Source organism: Gambusia affinis, linkage group LG04 (genome assembly GCF_019740435.1).
Source record: "Gambusia affinis linkage group LG04, SWU_Gaff_1.0, whole genome shotgun sequence".
NCBI lineage: Eukaryota > Metazoa > Chordata > Actinopteri > Cyprinodontiformes > Poeciliidae > Gambusia > Gambusia affinis.
The window spans coordinates 23,751,652-23,769,177 of NC_057871.1; the positions used below are offsets into that span (position 1 = coordinate 23,751,652).

General features: G+C 39.2%; 1 protein-coding gene across 5 annotated transcripts in view; it reads right to left on the minus strand.

Moving 5' to 3' along the window:
* Positions 1-647: 647 nt before the first annotated feature.
* pnpla6 (patatin-like phospholipase domain containing 6) overlaps positions 648-17,526 on the minus strand; it is a 43,092-nt gene continuing 26,213 nt past the window's right edge. For 3 of the 5 annotated variants that reach the window (XM_044114572.1, XM_044114573.1, XM_044114571.1), the window contains 12 exons: positions 17,393-17,511; positions 15,966-16,122; positions 15,686-15,802; positions 14,996-15,065; positions 9,385-9,501; positions 6,599-6,715; positions 4,511-4,659; positions 4,261-4,413; positions 3,674-3,787; positions 3,448-3,535; positions 3,043-3,182; positions 648-1,725 (listed from right to left, as the gene is read on the minus strand). In XM_044114572.1, the coding sequence (XP_043970507.1) occupies positions 1,660-1,725; positions 3,043-3,182; positions 3,448-3,535; positions 3,674-3,787; positions 4,261-4,413; positions 4,511-4,659; positions 6,599-6,715; positions 9,385-9,501; positions 14,996-15,065; positions 15,686-15,802; positions 15,966-16,122; positions 17,393-17,511 (1,407 nt within the window). In that variant the 3' untranslated portion in view covers positions 648-1,659. The remainder of the gene's footprint in view (positions 1,726-3,042; positions 3,183-3,447; positions 3,536-3,673; positions 3,788-4,260; positions 4,414-4,510; positions 4,660-6,598; positions 6,716-9,384; positions 9,502-14,995; positions 15,066-15,685; positions 15,803-15,965; positions 16,123-17,392; positions 17,512-17,526) is intronic. The other 2 variants (XM_044114576.1, XM_044114575.1) reach the window with 2 other exon arrangements.

Here is a 17,526-nt window from a genome sequence, read left to right on the forward strand (position 1 = left end):
CTAAAGTGACCAAAAAACCCCCCAAACAAACTGCAAACTGCCCAGCATGTGGAGAACTTCAGCCGCACGTGTCGAAAAGCAAACATCGACCGACCAACGAACCGTGTGAACTGCATTTTATCCTCACTTAAACAAAGTGAATTAGGACAACAACATTTTCAAGCAGGTCAGGGTAAATGTTATGTTTATTTCCCAATATGCATCATAAATTACAACCTCTTTGTAATCCTTGTACTAGCAAAGAGTACATCAAACATTTCAGTGCAAAGAGTTAAAGCCATGTTAATTAAAATAACACTTGACCACCTTTCGTTAAATTGCAAAGCCAGTGGCAGGCGCATAAATTAAAAAAATAAATATGATTAATAAAAAAACAAAACAGAGCAGCAAATGCTGAAACAAACTTAATAGATGTTTAGAGAACAACTTATTATTTTTGGTTAAGGTTCCCTATTGTGCAGCAGAGCGCCAACTTACAGAATCCCTCCCAAATCCATGGATGAATACTGACGTTATAAAACATGTTTTAATCTTGTTACAGCTTCTAACAGACAGAAGAATCGCTGAGGTGACTCGGGATTTCTGCGTATTTTTTGTGCCCAAATAAATATTTACATTAGATTTGGGGATTTTTTTCTTTGTGTGTGTGTGTGTGTGTATGTGTGTGTGCACCCAATTGGAGAATCAAACAAACAAACAAAAAACAAAGTTGTTCGCCTGTTTTTTTTTTTTTTTTTTACTTCTCCCTCCCCCCGTGAACATCAAGTTATAAGCAGGATCCCCGAATGCTGACATTGTGCAAACAGAACAGACACTCTTGTTTGTTTACTGAAGTGAGTCCAAGTGAGTCGCGTTCACTGACTGCCGTGAAGTGTGGTAAAAAAAGGCTTCAACGCATTCCGACATGATCTCTAGAATGAAACAGTTTCTGACTCCTACAAATGGCCGCTCAGAATCTAGTCGTTTGTCTGTTCTGATCCCTTTCCTCACAACGGATCTAGTCTAGAAAAAGCACCTTTAGTTCACCTTGCTCTGCTGAATTCAAAATATACAAGTTGTGTCTCGTTTTTCCTGTGAAATAAAATGCTGCTTTATTTTATTCACCATAAACCCTACCTGATTTTCAGATATTTACCTTTACACTTTGCCTGTCCAACAGTGTGTTTTCCTAGCGCTGTCTTGGTAACAAGCTAATTGAAGCTTTTCCAATCTGAAATAAAAATGGCACAAGTAAAACGCACACGCCCATGCAAGCGAACGCACAAAAGCAAATGAGGACCGTGAAATAAAGCAAACCCTCAATGGAGAGACGCTTCGCCAAATCAAATGCATTTTTCTAGAAGTTATTCACTTCGAGTCAAATTTAGAGAGCTTATCTAGTGGCATAAATTCAGTTCAGCTTAGTGTCTGTAAGAGGAGAAACTGCTTACATTTAGGAGCACAGTTATTAAACCAAATGCGACACAATAGGAACAAAAATGGTTCCTGAAGTTGATCGAAAAGAAAAACAAAGAAAACCCCGTAAAAAACATTGCTCCGACGCTGCAGAAATTTCAGATGTTGAGCGTGGCATCCGCATTTCAAGTCTTAAGTCATAAGTTTATGGCCCCTCGGTCGTCTGACCCTCGATTTTGTCCTCCGCTCATCCAGGGCCTTCTGTCAGCAGTCTGAAGCATTTGACTCGCTGGCAAGTTTCCGCCGTTGCCTCACAGATTTCTCCTCATCCTGCAGAGCAGAAACAAGTCATTTTAAAGTTAAAGTGTGACGGGGCGTGCTCCGGTGGCGTAGAGGTTAGCTCGCCCCACGTTTGGAGGCCTTCAGTCCTCGACGCGGCCGTCGCGGGTTCGATTCCCGGACCCGACGACATTTGCCGCATGTCTTCCCCCCTCTCCGTCCCCCTTTCCTGTCAGCCTACTGTGAAAAAAGGGACACTAGAGCCCACAAAAAGGACCCCCTGGTGGGAAAAAAAGAAAAAAAAAAAAAGTTAAAGTGTGACCCTTGAGGCCTGCTTCTGCTTCAATCATTTTCTCCAAAAACCAGGGCCCTAAAGGAGGCGATGCTTTTGATATTTCTCTGAATATGGAAGCTTTGCAACATGAGTGTCCGAAGAATTTCCGATTGGTTATTACCAGTGGTAACTAAAAGGTTAGTTATGCTAACCCTTGAGCAATAATCATAAACATTAGCTCGGCTAACGCTATAACACCAATGAAAATGAGTTTGCTGTTTAATTAATTTATGGATTAGCCAATGTCTTTAGCTGAAGCTAATGCTAAAGTGCTACATTCAAACATGTGTCAATGAAACGTGTTACATTACTTTATGTTTTGTTTTCCTAACCTTTACTCAAACAGTACAACATACAGATTAATTCATTAATCCAACAGAAGAAGTTATTCTTTGAAACAGATCTTTCATTCATGGTTTCAGTTTTGTTGTCGCTGATATTGCCCAGTTGATTATCGGAAGCAAACATCGGAAGATTGTAAACGGCGACACATTCTGGGAAAACACAAAACATGTTATGAATAAAATTTAAGACCTGTGTCATGACAGAGACGTACAAGAGACATGCAAGTGACTGAAACTGTGAACTTTCTGGAGTCTTTTTGTGGCTCATTGTAGGAACTTTGTGCTACGATGGTTGCTAATGGCTTTTTTGTCTGTTTTCTTGCTAGCTAGCTAGCAAGTATTTTCAGCCTGTTGACGGTAGCCGTAACCACCTGGAGTCACAGAACGCAGTGAATGAAGAAGTTTATCAGGCTCAAACTTTGGCCTGATAAAAAGGTTCCTACAAACAATGTATGAAATTAAATACTCTTACCACGACACAATTTAAGACATTTGATTAAAGTATTTAAGGCCTACTTCCCTTTTTTAGAAAATAAAATCAATTGAAGGCCTTAATTTTAGGTAAAAGAGTTTAACACCCTGAAAAACCTAAAAAGAATATTTAACGGTTCAGACATGAACCAGAAATCAAAAGCAGACACAAATCTCTTGTGCTTTTGCGTCTTTTATTTATTGTTTTTCAGGACTCACAGTCTGAAAAACGCCATTCTGTCCCCACTCTCCTGGGGAGTTGTCCTCGGTTTCCTCTTGCTCGTCCTCATCCCCCTCTTCCTCTCTCACGGTGTCCATCCCATCTTCCTCGTACTCTGTCAGACAGTCTGACTCCTCCGCTGGACACAGAGATTTCAAGCACCCATTATAGAGATCACTTAACTGAGCCCCCTATATAAATAACACCTACTTTATTAGTAGCAAGTGCTATTTAGAGTAGCAGAAAATTCTAATTTAATTAAATTACTAATAAAAGGACCAAGAAGGAGGCCCCAAATCTTGTTTATTCCTAACCCTAACTTGCGAATAGAGCAACGCCTGTTCCAGAAACATGTTGTTACGGGTAGAACGGACATTTCCTCCGTTGTGGGGCGCAGGTTTCACCTTCTGCAGCTACGTAGCTTGGCACCGCCTCTATCCTGGACACGATCTCCGCAAGATCCGTGAAGTCAGCTCCAGGACATGTGCTAATCTGAGAGACAAAAGGATCACCCTCATATTGTAAATCCACATCTGTTGTAGTGAACGTGTATGTTCTACAGGAAACCAATAGTATTCTTGATGTGTGTGTGTGTGTGTGTGCGTGTGTGTGTGTCGTAGCGGGGCTCACGTCGGTGCTCTTGCTGTTGTAGTCAGCTGAGTGATGATCCCTCAGCATGTTGTTGATGATTTCGCCCCGAGCCCAGCCGTCGAACAGCATCTTGGCGTGCCGATATCCGATCTCCTGCAACAGTGGTTCAGAAATGCTGAGAATTGTAGGAAACACTTTTTGTCCCAGCTAATTGGAGACGTAACATGGCCAGACTTTAGGAAGACAGAATATGTAAAGATAAGGTCAATGACTGAAGTATGTGAGTTTATATTCAATTTGGAGGTGTGTGTATTACACCTCCAAACAATCAAGTCACAATCAAGTGACTGTGTTGCCTTCAGTTGTTATAAGAATAAAATATACTGTACATACCAAACGTGACTTAAAAGACTTTTGACTTTGCAAGTTATGGCCTTCAATTTGGGTCTCTGTCTCTTTAAGAAGCTCCTGCTCTTCAGCACATCATCGCAACAGTTTAACTACTAAACTACATTAACTTTCTAATATTAATGTACTTCAGTGAGATCCAGCTGCAGCTCTGGATGGTAAATATTGGTGTGCTGCCTCATGCTCTAAATGTGCTCTAGGAATAAATCATCACTCACATAGATTTCGTCAAACTTGCCAAAGTCCATGGTCTTGAAGCGGTCGATGGGCGGTCTGATGTATTCACAGTAGGCACTTTTTTTTACCACCTCTAGCTGCCGCACACAGGACACATAAGCCAAGCGTGACTGGATCTCCGCCATGTCCGGCACCTGAGGGAGGAAAGTAGGTCAACAAACCGCTGGAGTATTGTGATTGTATTCATACGTAAATTCTGCATTTTTTTCAGCAGTCCATCCCGTACTTTACCTTAACTTTTTCTGCCCAGGGATTGATCCGCTTCCAGAGCAGCCACCAGCCAGACAGGCTGTCGCCGTAGTTACAGAGGTCCGTCTCGTCCTGGCTGCCCACGTCGATGGCGATGACCGTCCTGGTGCCCATGTTTCTCGCGATGTCCGCTGTTGGACGTTTAAAATCAACCCGGGAAAACAAAAACCATCATCAAAAAAGCAGAACAAAGCTACCACTGTGTTCGTGGATTCGATTGTTTGGACGCCGACTCAGGGCGGAACAGAGTCTGGATGGGCTTGAACCCCAAAACTGTGGGTTTATGGCGACGTACTTCAGATTATTTACGGTCAATTTGTTGGATAAAAACTGAATATATCCAGTTCGACAGGTATGGAGTCCAAATCGTGGCTTTTCTGTCTGTCTTAGAATTTTGTGGCGTTGAATTACTTTAAGGACAGAAACAGGAAGTCTATCCAGAAACCCCCAAACAATGAACCTTCAGTATGTGCCAGGAAAAACAATAAGAAACGGCTGAATTCATTACATGTAAGATACTGATTTAAAGGAGCTTCTTCAAGTTTTGTCTGGCTTATCAGAAAAACACAGCATCCGTGTTTCATTGTTGAGACATAATTTCCAAATATTAGTGTTTCATCTGATTATTTCCTCTGGGGAGTTTTAATCAGTACAACGTGTGCATATACAGCTTAAAGCAGCAGTCTGGGTTTAACTCGAGTCCAATAAAGGCCAGGTGCTGCTGCCTTAAATGCATTCCAGTGGTAAATGTAATTATTTATAGCATAAATGAATAAATCAAAGTTCCTCCCCTCAGTATCAACACACTTTTTTTTCTCACAGTTGACAGAAACTGACCTCATAATTTCAAAATGAGAGACAGACACAGGGCTGGGCGATTTGCATTGGGGTTGCAAATGTTTGGGAATCAGTTTGGGCGCCATAAAAAATAAAAAAATTAGCCAGTTTAGTTCTTCAGTTATGCCTTTTCTTAAATGAATACAGAGAAATACCTCAAATGAGATAAATGGCAGCATACTAAATCGCCCAGCCCAACAACAAATCAGAAATACCAACTTAACAAATTTGGATTTTCTTGTCAGAACAGACTGGTGTGTTGTGCAAAATAAAAGCAAATACTCTTTTTTTGTTGTTGTTTTTAGAGCAATACTGAAGGGGAATTCTCCATCCAATTTTTAATTAACCCACACCAGGCTGCTTGACGGGGCAAAATCCTCTCAGCCACTTCAATTCATCAGGAACCAATGGCTACAATTTTAATAAAATGCTGACTTTTCCCATCCATAAACCAGAGTTGTATTCAGTAAACATTTAATCATTTATTTAGCTGAAATAAAACTGAACTGGTGGGAGACGCATTTAAGACGTTCATCTTTCTGGTCTGAAATTATTCATATCAGTGGCAGATTTAAGCTTAGATTAATCTATTCCATTTTAACTACATAATAATAATGGGAACAGATCAATTATATTTAGTTTCACAACTGAGATTCCTTTTTTTATTTATTTTTTTTAGAAACGGCTGACCTCACTTCAATTTTTAATTGAAATTTGCCAAGGTTATGAATAATTTTAGGCTTAACTTTACGTAGAGGTGCATTTCAGTACGTAATAGGATAATCCAAACCTTAGTTCATTTATTTAATTCAAAAGAGTGAATTTCTATGTGAAATTCACTTTCACAAGTCAAGTCGACAGGACGAACACAAACCGGATTGTGTGTAATGAATCTCTGTAAAATATGAGATTCATTATCTTAACTGACTTGCCAAAAATAAATCAATGTTTCACTTGAGATTAGATGAGTCAAGTAACACTATATACTGGTTTGATGTTTTTTAGACTGGGAAAACTCAGCATCACCACTGGACTACCCTCCTCTAACCCTGCCTCCTTACTTACCGTTACAGGTAAACATTAGTAAATTGATTAATACGGCTCCCCCTCATACAGCGCTTCCCCATCCATCGCTCCACCTCACTCCCCCCCCCGCCTGGAGCTGGCCAGATATTCAGAGGCATGGAGCATTTTGGTCGAGAGAGGGGGCTGAGGGACTCCACCTGTACTTGCCTGGCAGGTTGTTGATGTAGCCACCGTCCATTAGCAAGTTGCCGTCTTTGGGGTCGCAGAGAGGCGGCAGGTACCCCGAGAGGGTCATGCTCGCCCGTACATAGCGCCACAGAGAGCCTGGCACACCAGGGAGGAGGAAGGAAGGGAAGGGGGGGGGATAACATCTCAATAACGTTTCCTATAGCTTATTTGATTAGTGCTGACACAGACCGCAACGCAAACAGCAGAGGGAGCTCAGCCAGAGGGCGGCAGCTGGTCCCTGCTTATGCTTATGCAAAAGGCAATAAAGCAAACGGCAACAACCCCCCAAGAGAGCACAGAGGTTATCACAGACCTCCAAATGGTGTCCCATCAACAGTGCTTCATTGCTTCTCATTGTGTGAAATTATTTATTTTGTACATTTCTAGATAGATAGCTAAATAGCTAGATAATTAGTTGACAAATTATCTAGCTAGTAACTACCTAGATAATCAAGCTAGCTACATAACTAGCTAGCTTGCTAGATAATTAGCTCACTACATAGCTAGGTAGCTGGATAGATAGATGCTTAGCTGGATAGCTAGCTAGATAACTAGCTTGATATCTAATTAAATTAGATATTTAAACACAGATATCTAGATATCCAGATAGCTAAACATATCTGGATATCTAGATAACCAGATCTAGATAGATCTGAATATTCATCTTAATATCTAGCAAGATATCTACCTTTATATCTAGATAGCTACACAACTAGTTATCAATCTAGCTAGATATTTAGCTAGCTAGAAAGTTATTTACATATATAGATATCCAAATATCTAGATATATATCTCTAAATATTTAGATATCTAGCTAGTTATACATCTAGCAATATATCTAGTTATCAATCTAGCTAGCTAGAAAGCAAAGCTCCTTTACTTGCAATGTTTCTATTGACAAAGCAGCAGCAGATGTTGACTGGACAACATTTCAAAGTCTGATAGTGTGAACATGGCAGAGAAGCAACCAGCCTACTCAGTCCTGCAGTACAGCTCAGAGCCAGCAGGGGGAAGGAGAAGGCTAGACGCTGCATGGGTTGGAAGGATAAGGAGCACCACAGAGAAAAGCGAGGGGTGCCGCTGTGCATGTAGTATGCTGATTGCTAAGGTGGAATTATCCTACTAAAACATGACTATAGAGTGGCAACCGGCTTAAATTTCAATTCAAGGGCTTTGTTCGGTTTAGATAAGGGGTTCAAAGTGTGCAACAACAGGATCCAGAACACATATTCTCATTATTTACAGCTGATCTTCAAGAACTGGCATGCAGATAAAAGGAAGCAAAGCCAGGGAGGAGAACAGGAGCTGAGCAGGAGAGGCTGAACATGTTCCTGTAGGCAGAGATGATTGAAGTAAAAACAGGAGAGTGACACGCTCCCAGGGGGAAAATCGGCGTCAGTTCAGCCCACGGGGACAGAAACACTTAGATCCTCCGAAACGCAGAGCGATCCGTAACAACAGAAAACACACGATGCAGGTTTGATGTTTCAGGAGACTTCAGAGTCGCATAACACGCACCGCAACAATATTCACTTTTCTTAAACTTTTTCACATTTTATTCATGTTAAAACCATGAAATTCAAAGTATTTTATGGGGATATTATGTGACAGAGCAACAGTGAAATTGAAGGCAAATGTTTCCTTTCACAAATAAAAATCTGTACATTTGTAGCCAATGTTTATATTCGTGTTAAGGCTGGGCGATGTGGCTAAAACTGTATCCCGATAAGGGTTTCTTATCAGTCAATATCAATAGTTATTGATTAGTTTTTTTGTTTTAAAGCAAATTCTGTTTAAATCCAGTTTTCACTCCACACAGCCGTTTATTTTTAAGCGGTTATGAGGCACAGTGGCCAAACCTGAAACTGCTGTTGCGCAAGTTACTGAGCAGGTTGTTGCTAGGTAACCAAAAAGTGAGTGAGGTAGTTGATGCCTCCAACCTAGCTTAGCTGGCCGTGAGAGTTGGGCGACTAAATCTTTCAATCTTTCCAGAGCCGTACAGCCTTCTGGCCCTCTGGATTGGGGTTCAGTAACAGTATAAAAATAAAAATTATACCAGATGTATTATCTATCAATATTGGTTACGCATCTATTTCCATATGTGTTGCTATTGATTTTTTGCCCGGCCCCAATCTATGCGTTTGTTCAACACATAAAATGCTATTAAAATGTGAAAAAGTTCAAGGAACGTGCATAGTTTCGCAACAAATCGCTATCTCCATGTCTGGTCCTTTGAAACCAACTCGTTAACCCTCAACTTATTGTAGAAAAATATATATGTAGACTAAAAAAAAAAAAAAAAAAAAAGAAAGCCAGCATAGACATAATTCTTTTTGTGTCATATCATGAACTTCCAATGGAAAATAAATTATTTTAGCTCAAATGTCTTGGACAAAAAGAAACTTCATGGTCATGCATAAGGCATTCAAACATGCACGGGCAACATCCCGGATCTCGGAAATGTTGCCTAGCTGGATTACAGTCCAACACACTGATTTAGGAACGGAAAGGGTTATGCGAGTGTATCACAAAGCCAGTGGGACCTAGAATAGGATGTATAAAACAGGATAATCAAACTACATCTATAAAGTATTTCCTTCCAAACCATGGGCTCCCAATGTCCACCTGGTCAAGGATGGGTTAGTTACAAATGAGAACTGGGGTAACAGTAAAGAGGAGGGTAGCCAAGTGGTTGACCGTCGATTCAGGGACCGTGGGGAGAGAGAGAGAGGTGATTTTTGGTGAGTGGGTGTTTGAACTCTGACCTGGGACATTGTTAACATAGCAACCATCCACAAGCAAGTGGCCATCCTTGGGGTCGCACAGGGGAGGTAAATAGGGGGTGTAGGAGGCGCTGGCTCTAACATAGCGCCAGACGCAACCTGTCGGGGAAATGGAGATGGACAAGGAGGATCACATCAAATATGAGCCGGACTCCACGTCACAGATGGAGAAAAAAAAACAGAAGAAGGAAAAGAAAACAAAAGGAGAAGGACAGAGAAAGGAACAGAGAAGAATTTAAAAGACGGAGAGGAAGAAATGCTTGAGACAAAGAGACAAAAAGTTAAAGAGGCTCCAAGGAGAGAAGAAACAGAAAGATATGGGATGTTTCCTCACTAAAGTCTACTTACAGTAATGTGCAAAAGTCTTGGGGCATCCCAGTTCTCTCTATACAACGCCGGTCAACTTATCATAGTAATAAAAGTCTCTCTTTATTGGCTTTTAAGAATGTATTTAAACTGTTCCTTGTAAGAAGTTACACAACCCGAATTTTAAAAGCAAAAAGAAGGTGCACAAGTTTGAAGTGATTGTGGATTTTGTCTGATATGAGTAGTCAAATTCACACACACACCGGCTTTAATAAATACATACGCCTCCACTGACATTTGGGTAAATGTTCCTTACCAAGTTCCAGGAAAAGCTCATGCCTTTATAAGCCACCATCAAGCTTGATAGTGGCTTGAGATTTAATCATTCATCAGCAGACATAGAGATCATTTAACTTGGTTGGAACTCGCTTTTAAACATAATGTATACATTTTCAAAAAGCTTGAGATCTGGACCAATCCAGACGATTACTGCTAGCCCACTTTATCCATTATGAACACCAAACAGTTTCAATGTTTCAATGACCCTTTGGTTTATGATGGTTTTGTTTCCCAAGTGTCCGTAAGTTGGAAAATCTGATTCCATCCGAACTTATTTCTGGTCACTGAGACCAAATTCAAGTACAAAACTTTTTTCCAGAAGGGATTTTGTTTGTCCATGTGGGAGGACACAATGCTTTGGAGCAGGTGTTTCTTTCTTAGACGGCACCCTGGGTCCATATTCAGGTCTCCTCTGGCCATGACACTTTAAGCCTTTGGGGTTCTTCTGCTGCTTTCAAGCAGAAATGCTCCTTTTAGTTTGCATTTCTAACCAGATACACATCAGAACTGCTTTAGTAATATAGAAAGCATGTTAACAATGGCCCAGACCTCAGTTGTATTATAGTTTCTATGGATTAAAAGTCAGACCTGTGGTAGGAATTTATCTTATTTAAATTAATAATGCCATTTCCGATTGGCAGAAGTGTTCAAATATATAAATGGAACAATGCCAGAAGTTTTTTGTCCATCAACTTCAAACTTGTTCCTGTTTATAAAATTCATTCAAGCTTTATGTTGGTATCCGATGGAGGAACAAGTTAAATGCACTTTTAAAAAGCCCCAAACGACTGTCATGTCAATAATGAGTGTACATCCTACTGGGATGGCCAAAACGTAGACCTCATTTTTGATGTGCTCTGAAGTATTACTTTTATAAGCTTACTAACGTTCTTTCACTGGACAGTTCCATGTCCACATGTTGTTTTTTCTTTGTCCAGCCCTAAAAAGATTTTTTCAAAGGTTTTCATCCTGTGTTCACACAGAGACAACATTTTAGAGAAAACTAAACAGATTATTTTATTTTTTTTCAGAGGGGTTGCAGAGTGAAAATTTCTCTCTTGTGTATTCTTCTGGACAGTGAAAATGATCATGTAGCCCAACCGCTAACCTAATCTATTACCCCAAATGTGTCATATCAATCAGACATAAACATTTTTTGTTTCCTTACTGTGTTTACCACTAACCTCATATGGAAGCCTTATGTCACATACTTTGTGTTTAGCGCCACTTACAGGTCTGGAGGAGTAAACAAAAAAATTGGGTTTTGGGCCGTTCTTCGAGTATCCATGTGTCTGAATGCTTTTTTTTAATTTATTTTATTTTTTTTTATGGTTCTTTGTGGTTTCAAAATGGTTCTTGAAACTGACAACCTATTTTAGAAAAAATGTTTTCATGTGGATGGTACCTCAGAAAGCGTGAATATGGCAAACTATTAGTATCAAAAAAGCAGACTTATACTATGCTGTTCTGAAATATAAATAGCAGAGACGCCGTTTTTTTTCCTGGTGGGTAAAATGTCCCAAAATCTTGCTGGGGCATTTTACTTCTTTTAACAAGGAAAGTTTGCTGCTTTGTAAGGACATTTTAACAGCTGCTCTCTTAATCCAATGTATTTGTCTAACAGAAACCTTCCTCATTATGTCTTTATCTGTACAAACCCATCTTTGTTCTGAATCAGCCACAAATCTCTTCACAGTACGATGATAACGCTTCAGTTTTTGTTAAATATCTAATGTTTTCATATCTTGTCATACGGCACTACACTACATGATGATTTTCATCAGCAGAGATTCTCTCTTTCCCATATTGATTGAAACCTGTGGCCTGCTTAATAATGTGGAACATCCTTCTTCAGTAGATTTCCTTTAATCTACTAAGTCTAAGTCTAAGTTAATTGAGCTCACCAGACAAACTAATCAACCAGCTCTCTGAAATTAATTATAGTGACTCAAAGAGCCCTGACACACAATACCATCTTTAAATTTAATAGCACAACAAAAAATTAATCTTTATGACACTTAAAGATTTTTTTAATTCAAACTTGCAGTTGTGTATTTTCAAATGCAGCCAGATTTGTTTTAAAGACTCCAAAAACAAGAAGACAAATTCTGAATAATAAACTAAAACAAAGAAAAGCTTGATTGGATTAGTATCAGTCAAAGTTAATGGTTGAGGATTGAGAATTACTCAACAAAACGTGTTTAGAACGTCAGCTTCTGAATGATTGCCGCTTTAAAATTGAACTTAACATAGCATTAGTGTTGTTAGGAGACCGGCTCAAATGGGTGACGTGGGGAGAACCACTCAGACAACGGCAAAAGAGAGAAAAAGGAAGAGAAAGAGTGAGTGAGGAGACCGTCAGTTTTGAACTACTAGAGATGTAATTATTTTTCCATAAAAAGGAGATTAATGGGGAAATTAGCAACATTTGTGACATTTCTATAGCTTCGACGTCGGGATACGGCCCCAAAAAAAAAAAAAACAGCAAGTTGTTTTCTAAGTTTTTCTTTCCCAAACCTGGAGTACTGAAATTGTATCAAATAAAAACTACAGGAAGCAAAGAATGAAAGTGAACATAGGACAGAAATAAAGTAGTACGTTACTGGAGGGGGGGGGGGAAATGGAACAGATTTAAGAAGCAATGTGTTCTGGATCCTACATGTTGACACCCACGTAATAGGAAACTTTTATGATTTAGGATCAACATCCACACAGGTTATATCTGGGGCAGAAGATTTGAAAGGCTATCAGAGTAAGGTATATTTACACTAAAATAAATAATAGTAAAAATAAAAAACGTTAGTACTTTATGAAAAGAAGGGACGTGTAGAGGACGTGAGAAAAGAAGAGGAAGAAAGAGTCTAGAAGAAGCACATAACGGGAGCAATGACAGAGGAAAAGGCTTCGCTTCAGCAGTTAGTCCAAACACAAGCCAAGATGCAAACATCAGCAGAATTCCTGCAGGACTACCAACTCATCAAATCCAGCGCTAAAGCTCCATAAAACCAGCAGCTAAAATGCAATTAAAGCAGCTAGATGTCAATGTGACACACAATGCTGCAAAGGATAGCTTAGCACTACGTTAACTGGAAGTCAAGAGCGCTGGATTTGATTTTACACATTCAGAAAATGCAGCAAACAACAGGTTAACTCTTCGGCTGAAGCTAATCCAAACACAATTAGAGGATTGTTCGTGCAGCATCGCAAACAGTGAACATGTGAATTTAAAGTTGTTTTGGACTTTGATGTCTGCCGTTAAATTGTTTGATGGAGAGAACATTTAACGTCCACCACCTCCACTTCATCCAAACGCTAACGAGAGACTTGAACAAGACCTGACGAGTCTTTGGGAGTCAGTGTTGGAGACGAAGTTCTCTGAGGTGAATCACAGTTTAGGAAATTAATTCATAAGAAAATGGAGAAAGAAAACTGGTTAATGGGCAATGATTAATCAATATTATTGTGCTAATCATGATCTTTTAATGAAGACTAATTTTGGAGAAACAGTTGCTAGAGCTGGGCGATAAATCGATTTTATCACATTTTTGGTGTTTGAAGATTACATTTTTGGAATAATCTGGATTTTTTCCCCCACCAATGCACTCCGTGGGTTTCCACGGTTCAGAGTGACGTCAGCACGCTTACAGCCGCCATCTTGTTTGAAGGGCGTGTTTCACAGCTTCCATTTATTTGGACTTTGAAATCAGGCCAACTTTACCACAAAATGTAAGAATCAGGCTCAGATTAAAAGAAAAACAACAACAAAACAAAAATCAAAAGTCATAATGCTGCAAACTTATTTCTAACAGTATGATTTAACGCAAGAATAAGGTTGAAATAATATGAAAATAAAGTCTTAACTTTACGAGAATAAAGTCGTGACATTAGGAGAATGAAGTAGTAATTTTATGAGAACTCCAACAGAAAAAAATAACAAAAATATATCCAAGCTTTCTTTTTAAAACAAAATACATTTGTCTTTATTCTGCTAATGTTGCGACTGTTTCCTCGCAGCTCACAGAAGGGATAATTGAAACAAAAGCCACTTTTTTGAAAATAGTTCCTGTCATTTGTAATTTCTTTTTTAGAAAAGAAAATGATGGGGAGGGGGGGATTCTTAAAATCAAAAATTGGATCTGGTAATGAATAAATAAATAAAATATTTTGAAACCGTATCGCCCAGCCTAACATCATGTCAGCTTCACAATTAGAGAGCCACACAGTCTCATTTCAAGTGAATTTTTTTCATTTTTAGTCCCAGCCTATCTTCACGTGCAACTTGCAAAACTGAATCAAAAGGCTGTGAACACTGTTCTGTTCAAAAAAACAGTTTAACAGGCCATGTTAAATTGCATCGCCTGTTAAATTCTCTCTCTTTCTAGTAACTTAGTTATCATCAGTGAAAGAGAGACTGCTCTGGCTGCTGCAACTTCCTGGCATCAAGTCGTCCCTAACACTGATCTTCAAACGTTCCTGCTAAGCTGGTCAAAACGTTGACCCTCTGGCCTGGTGTGACCTCTGCTGAACATGCAGATCTCCAATGGACCTTCCAGAAGGTACGGTCACGTTCATTTCTAATATTTTATGCTGTGATAAAGTTTTTAAAACGTTCTTCTTACCATCCAGCAAGCTCTTATCGGTGTGATTTATACTCGCCCGGAGTGTTTCTGCAGGTGTTTGGCCTCAGTGGAGGTTAAGCTGGACACAGCAGCTTCAGTCTTCAGTACAAATCATGAAGCAAATCTCTGCCATCGTTTAGCCCAATCAGTCTAAAAGTCGGGTCTTTGTCCGTTTTGTGCTCCGGGTTATTCAAACTGCTATTATTTTTAGATTTAACACCAGCTGATGCAAACCTAGTCCAGAATAGTTTTTGACGGTTGACTGAGTGCAGTGACATGCCATCGCATTGGTTCTGTAACGCGCTCAACTCAGCCCGGCTCCGACTCACCGTCCAGATGGACGCGCATGGCCGACGCTGTGATGTCCGTGGTGACGTTGAAGTACGGGAGCCACAGGTCCTGAAGGTTAAAGACAGGGTCTGTTACTGCTGCTGTATGTTTCAGTATAGTTCTATTAACAGATTGAAGGTCTGTACGCTTTTCTCACAGTAAGATTTTAACACTTTTCAAGGATTTTTAAGGTAAGTTTTCAAACTCTCCCAGGACCACTTCAGAGGTAAAAAAAAAAAACAAACAAAAAAACACAAATGAATTAAAGAAGACATTTTCAATACACTATTTTTATAATATAATTTATTAGCTCTTGCTAAGTTCTCTGGCTTTTAGCAAATAGGAATATGTTTGTTAATTGCAACTGACCAAAAACAGGAGAAATTTATTCTGATTTAACTTCAGACAGAGTGAAAAAAGTGTCTTTTTATTATCTTTAAATATCTAGTTGCAACTGTAAATACATTTAGGCTTTCAATCAAATGTTAGATTGCACTGTTTTCCAAAACCACACAGTTTCAAGGACTTTACACAGAAATCCAAAACTTTCTAAACCTCGAGAACACAAGAATGAAATTCAAGCATTTCTAAGGATTTAAAGCACCCGCACAAACCCAACGAGTGGGAAATCTACCAGGAATGACTACTTGTGAAAATTCTTACTAGAGAATAAAGAAACCGTCTCTCACCTCAATTTGCTTGTCCTCAAACACATTATAGATGCTGGTGTTGAAGGCCGAGCCGGAGAACATGGAAGTGATGGGATAGGTGAGGTCCAGGACCGTTTTAAATACAGAATTCATCGCCTGTTAAATAAAAAAAAACAAAAAACAAAGACCCATCAACCTCTATTCCATCGCTCAGACACATTAATGCTCCTTGGTGACGTGTCTCCATCTTACATGTAAACTAGCCACTACGTATAAGAAAATGGAACAAGAATGGATATGGCTAGGGATTGCACCGAACCTTGGACCATTCTTTGGCTCTCTGTTTGGTCCGAACGGCGCTCCTTTCCTCGGCGTACAGCGCTCCGATGAACGAGCCGATGGACGTGCCGCCCACGATGTCGATGGGAATCCCGGCTTCCTCCATCGCTTTAATCACCCCCACGTGTGAGCAGCCTCTGCAGGACAAAATGCACAGGATGTGGGAGTCTATGAGCATAAGATGAAGTCAATCTTCACATTATTTGAGCAAAAATAATTGTTGATTAACTAATTACGCAATAAAAGTACTTTTAGTGCGTAATTAATTAGAATATAAGTTTCAGGTTTCTTTCTTGAATCTGATCTGCCAGGCTGAATTTTTGGGCAAATAAAATTTCTTTAGTAATCAGTTATTCTATCCCTACGATTAATTGGATAAAAAATAAAAATAAAAATTAACAGTCTGCAGAGTTTCCATTCAAGTCTTTTCTAAACAATATTAAAAATGCATGAAAAGATTCAAATAAAAAAATTATTAAATTCCTTTTTCAAATAAGATGAACATTTTATTGCCGAAAATACAAATTTACGTTATTGTAGTTAGTTTGAACCGGGTAAAGTAAAAACCAGGCCACTTGTCACAGACAGAGGTTTTATATCTTTGATGCAAAATTGATATTTATTTTGTGCAGTTTTGTCTTCGTTACTGATCTGAATATGCTGTTCCTTCATCAGACAGCTTGCTTTTTGAGTCTGTGTAGTCGACGATTATTTCAATACTCAGTTAATCACGATTAATCCAATTAATCGTTTCACATCTACTGATTTGGATAAAATATTTTCAAGAACTATGTCATATTTAAAAATAAATCGTATGTGTTCTTTGATAGATTTACAGATTACAAAAAACATCCACCAACCACCTCTTCTTTGAATGCATCCAACAAATGTGAAAAAGAAAAATCTTATATCCTGGTAATTGATTGTTTATTCAGTGAAATATTCTCAAACTACGGGACTTGGTTAATTTAAAAACAATCTTAGATACACTTAAAGCTATAAAGAGATTACTGTCGAATAATTTACAAAGGTTTGTACAGCGTGTCTCCAATTTAAGACGTTTTAAGACGAGGCGGACCACCGCAGATCCACCGTGTTTTTGTATTAAAAGATGTTGAGTAGACAGGAAAAGTACAAATATTACTGGGTAAATACATGTTACGGAAAAATATCGCCAGTGAAACGCTATTTAAACCCACAACTATAGAATCTTAAAAACAATAAATGATAATAATAATAAAAAAATACAGTTATGTTAGTCAATGAATGTCAGTTATTTGCACTTCGGTTTAATTCAAATTAAGTCAGCAGCTCCATAAGGTCCCCCAGCGCTTCAAGCCCCCACAAATGCTAATATTTTAACATATATATATATATATATATAGCTGGTCAACTACTCAGATTCACCTGGCTCCGCCTCCACCCAGCACGAGCGCGATGCTGTTTCCAGTGAGAACTCGGGCCAGCCGAGAGAAATCGCTGTGTCTGTCCGCCGTTTTCTGAAACACCTTCTCATAAACTTCCCTCTGCGGAGACAAAAT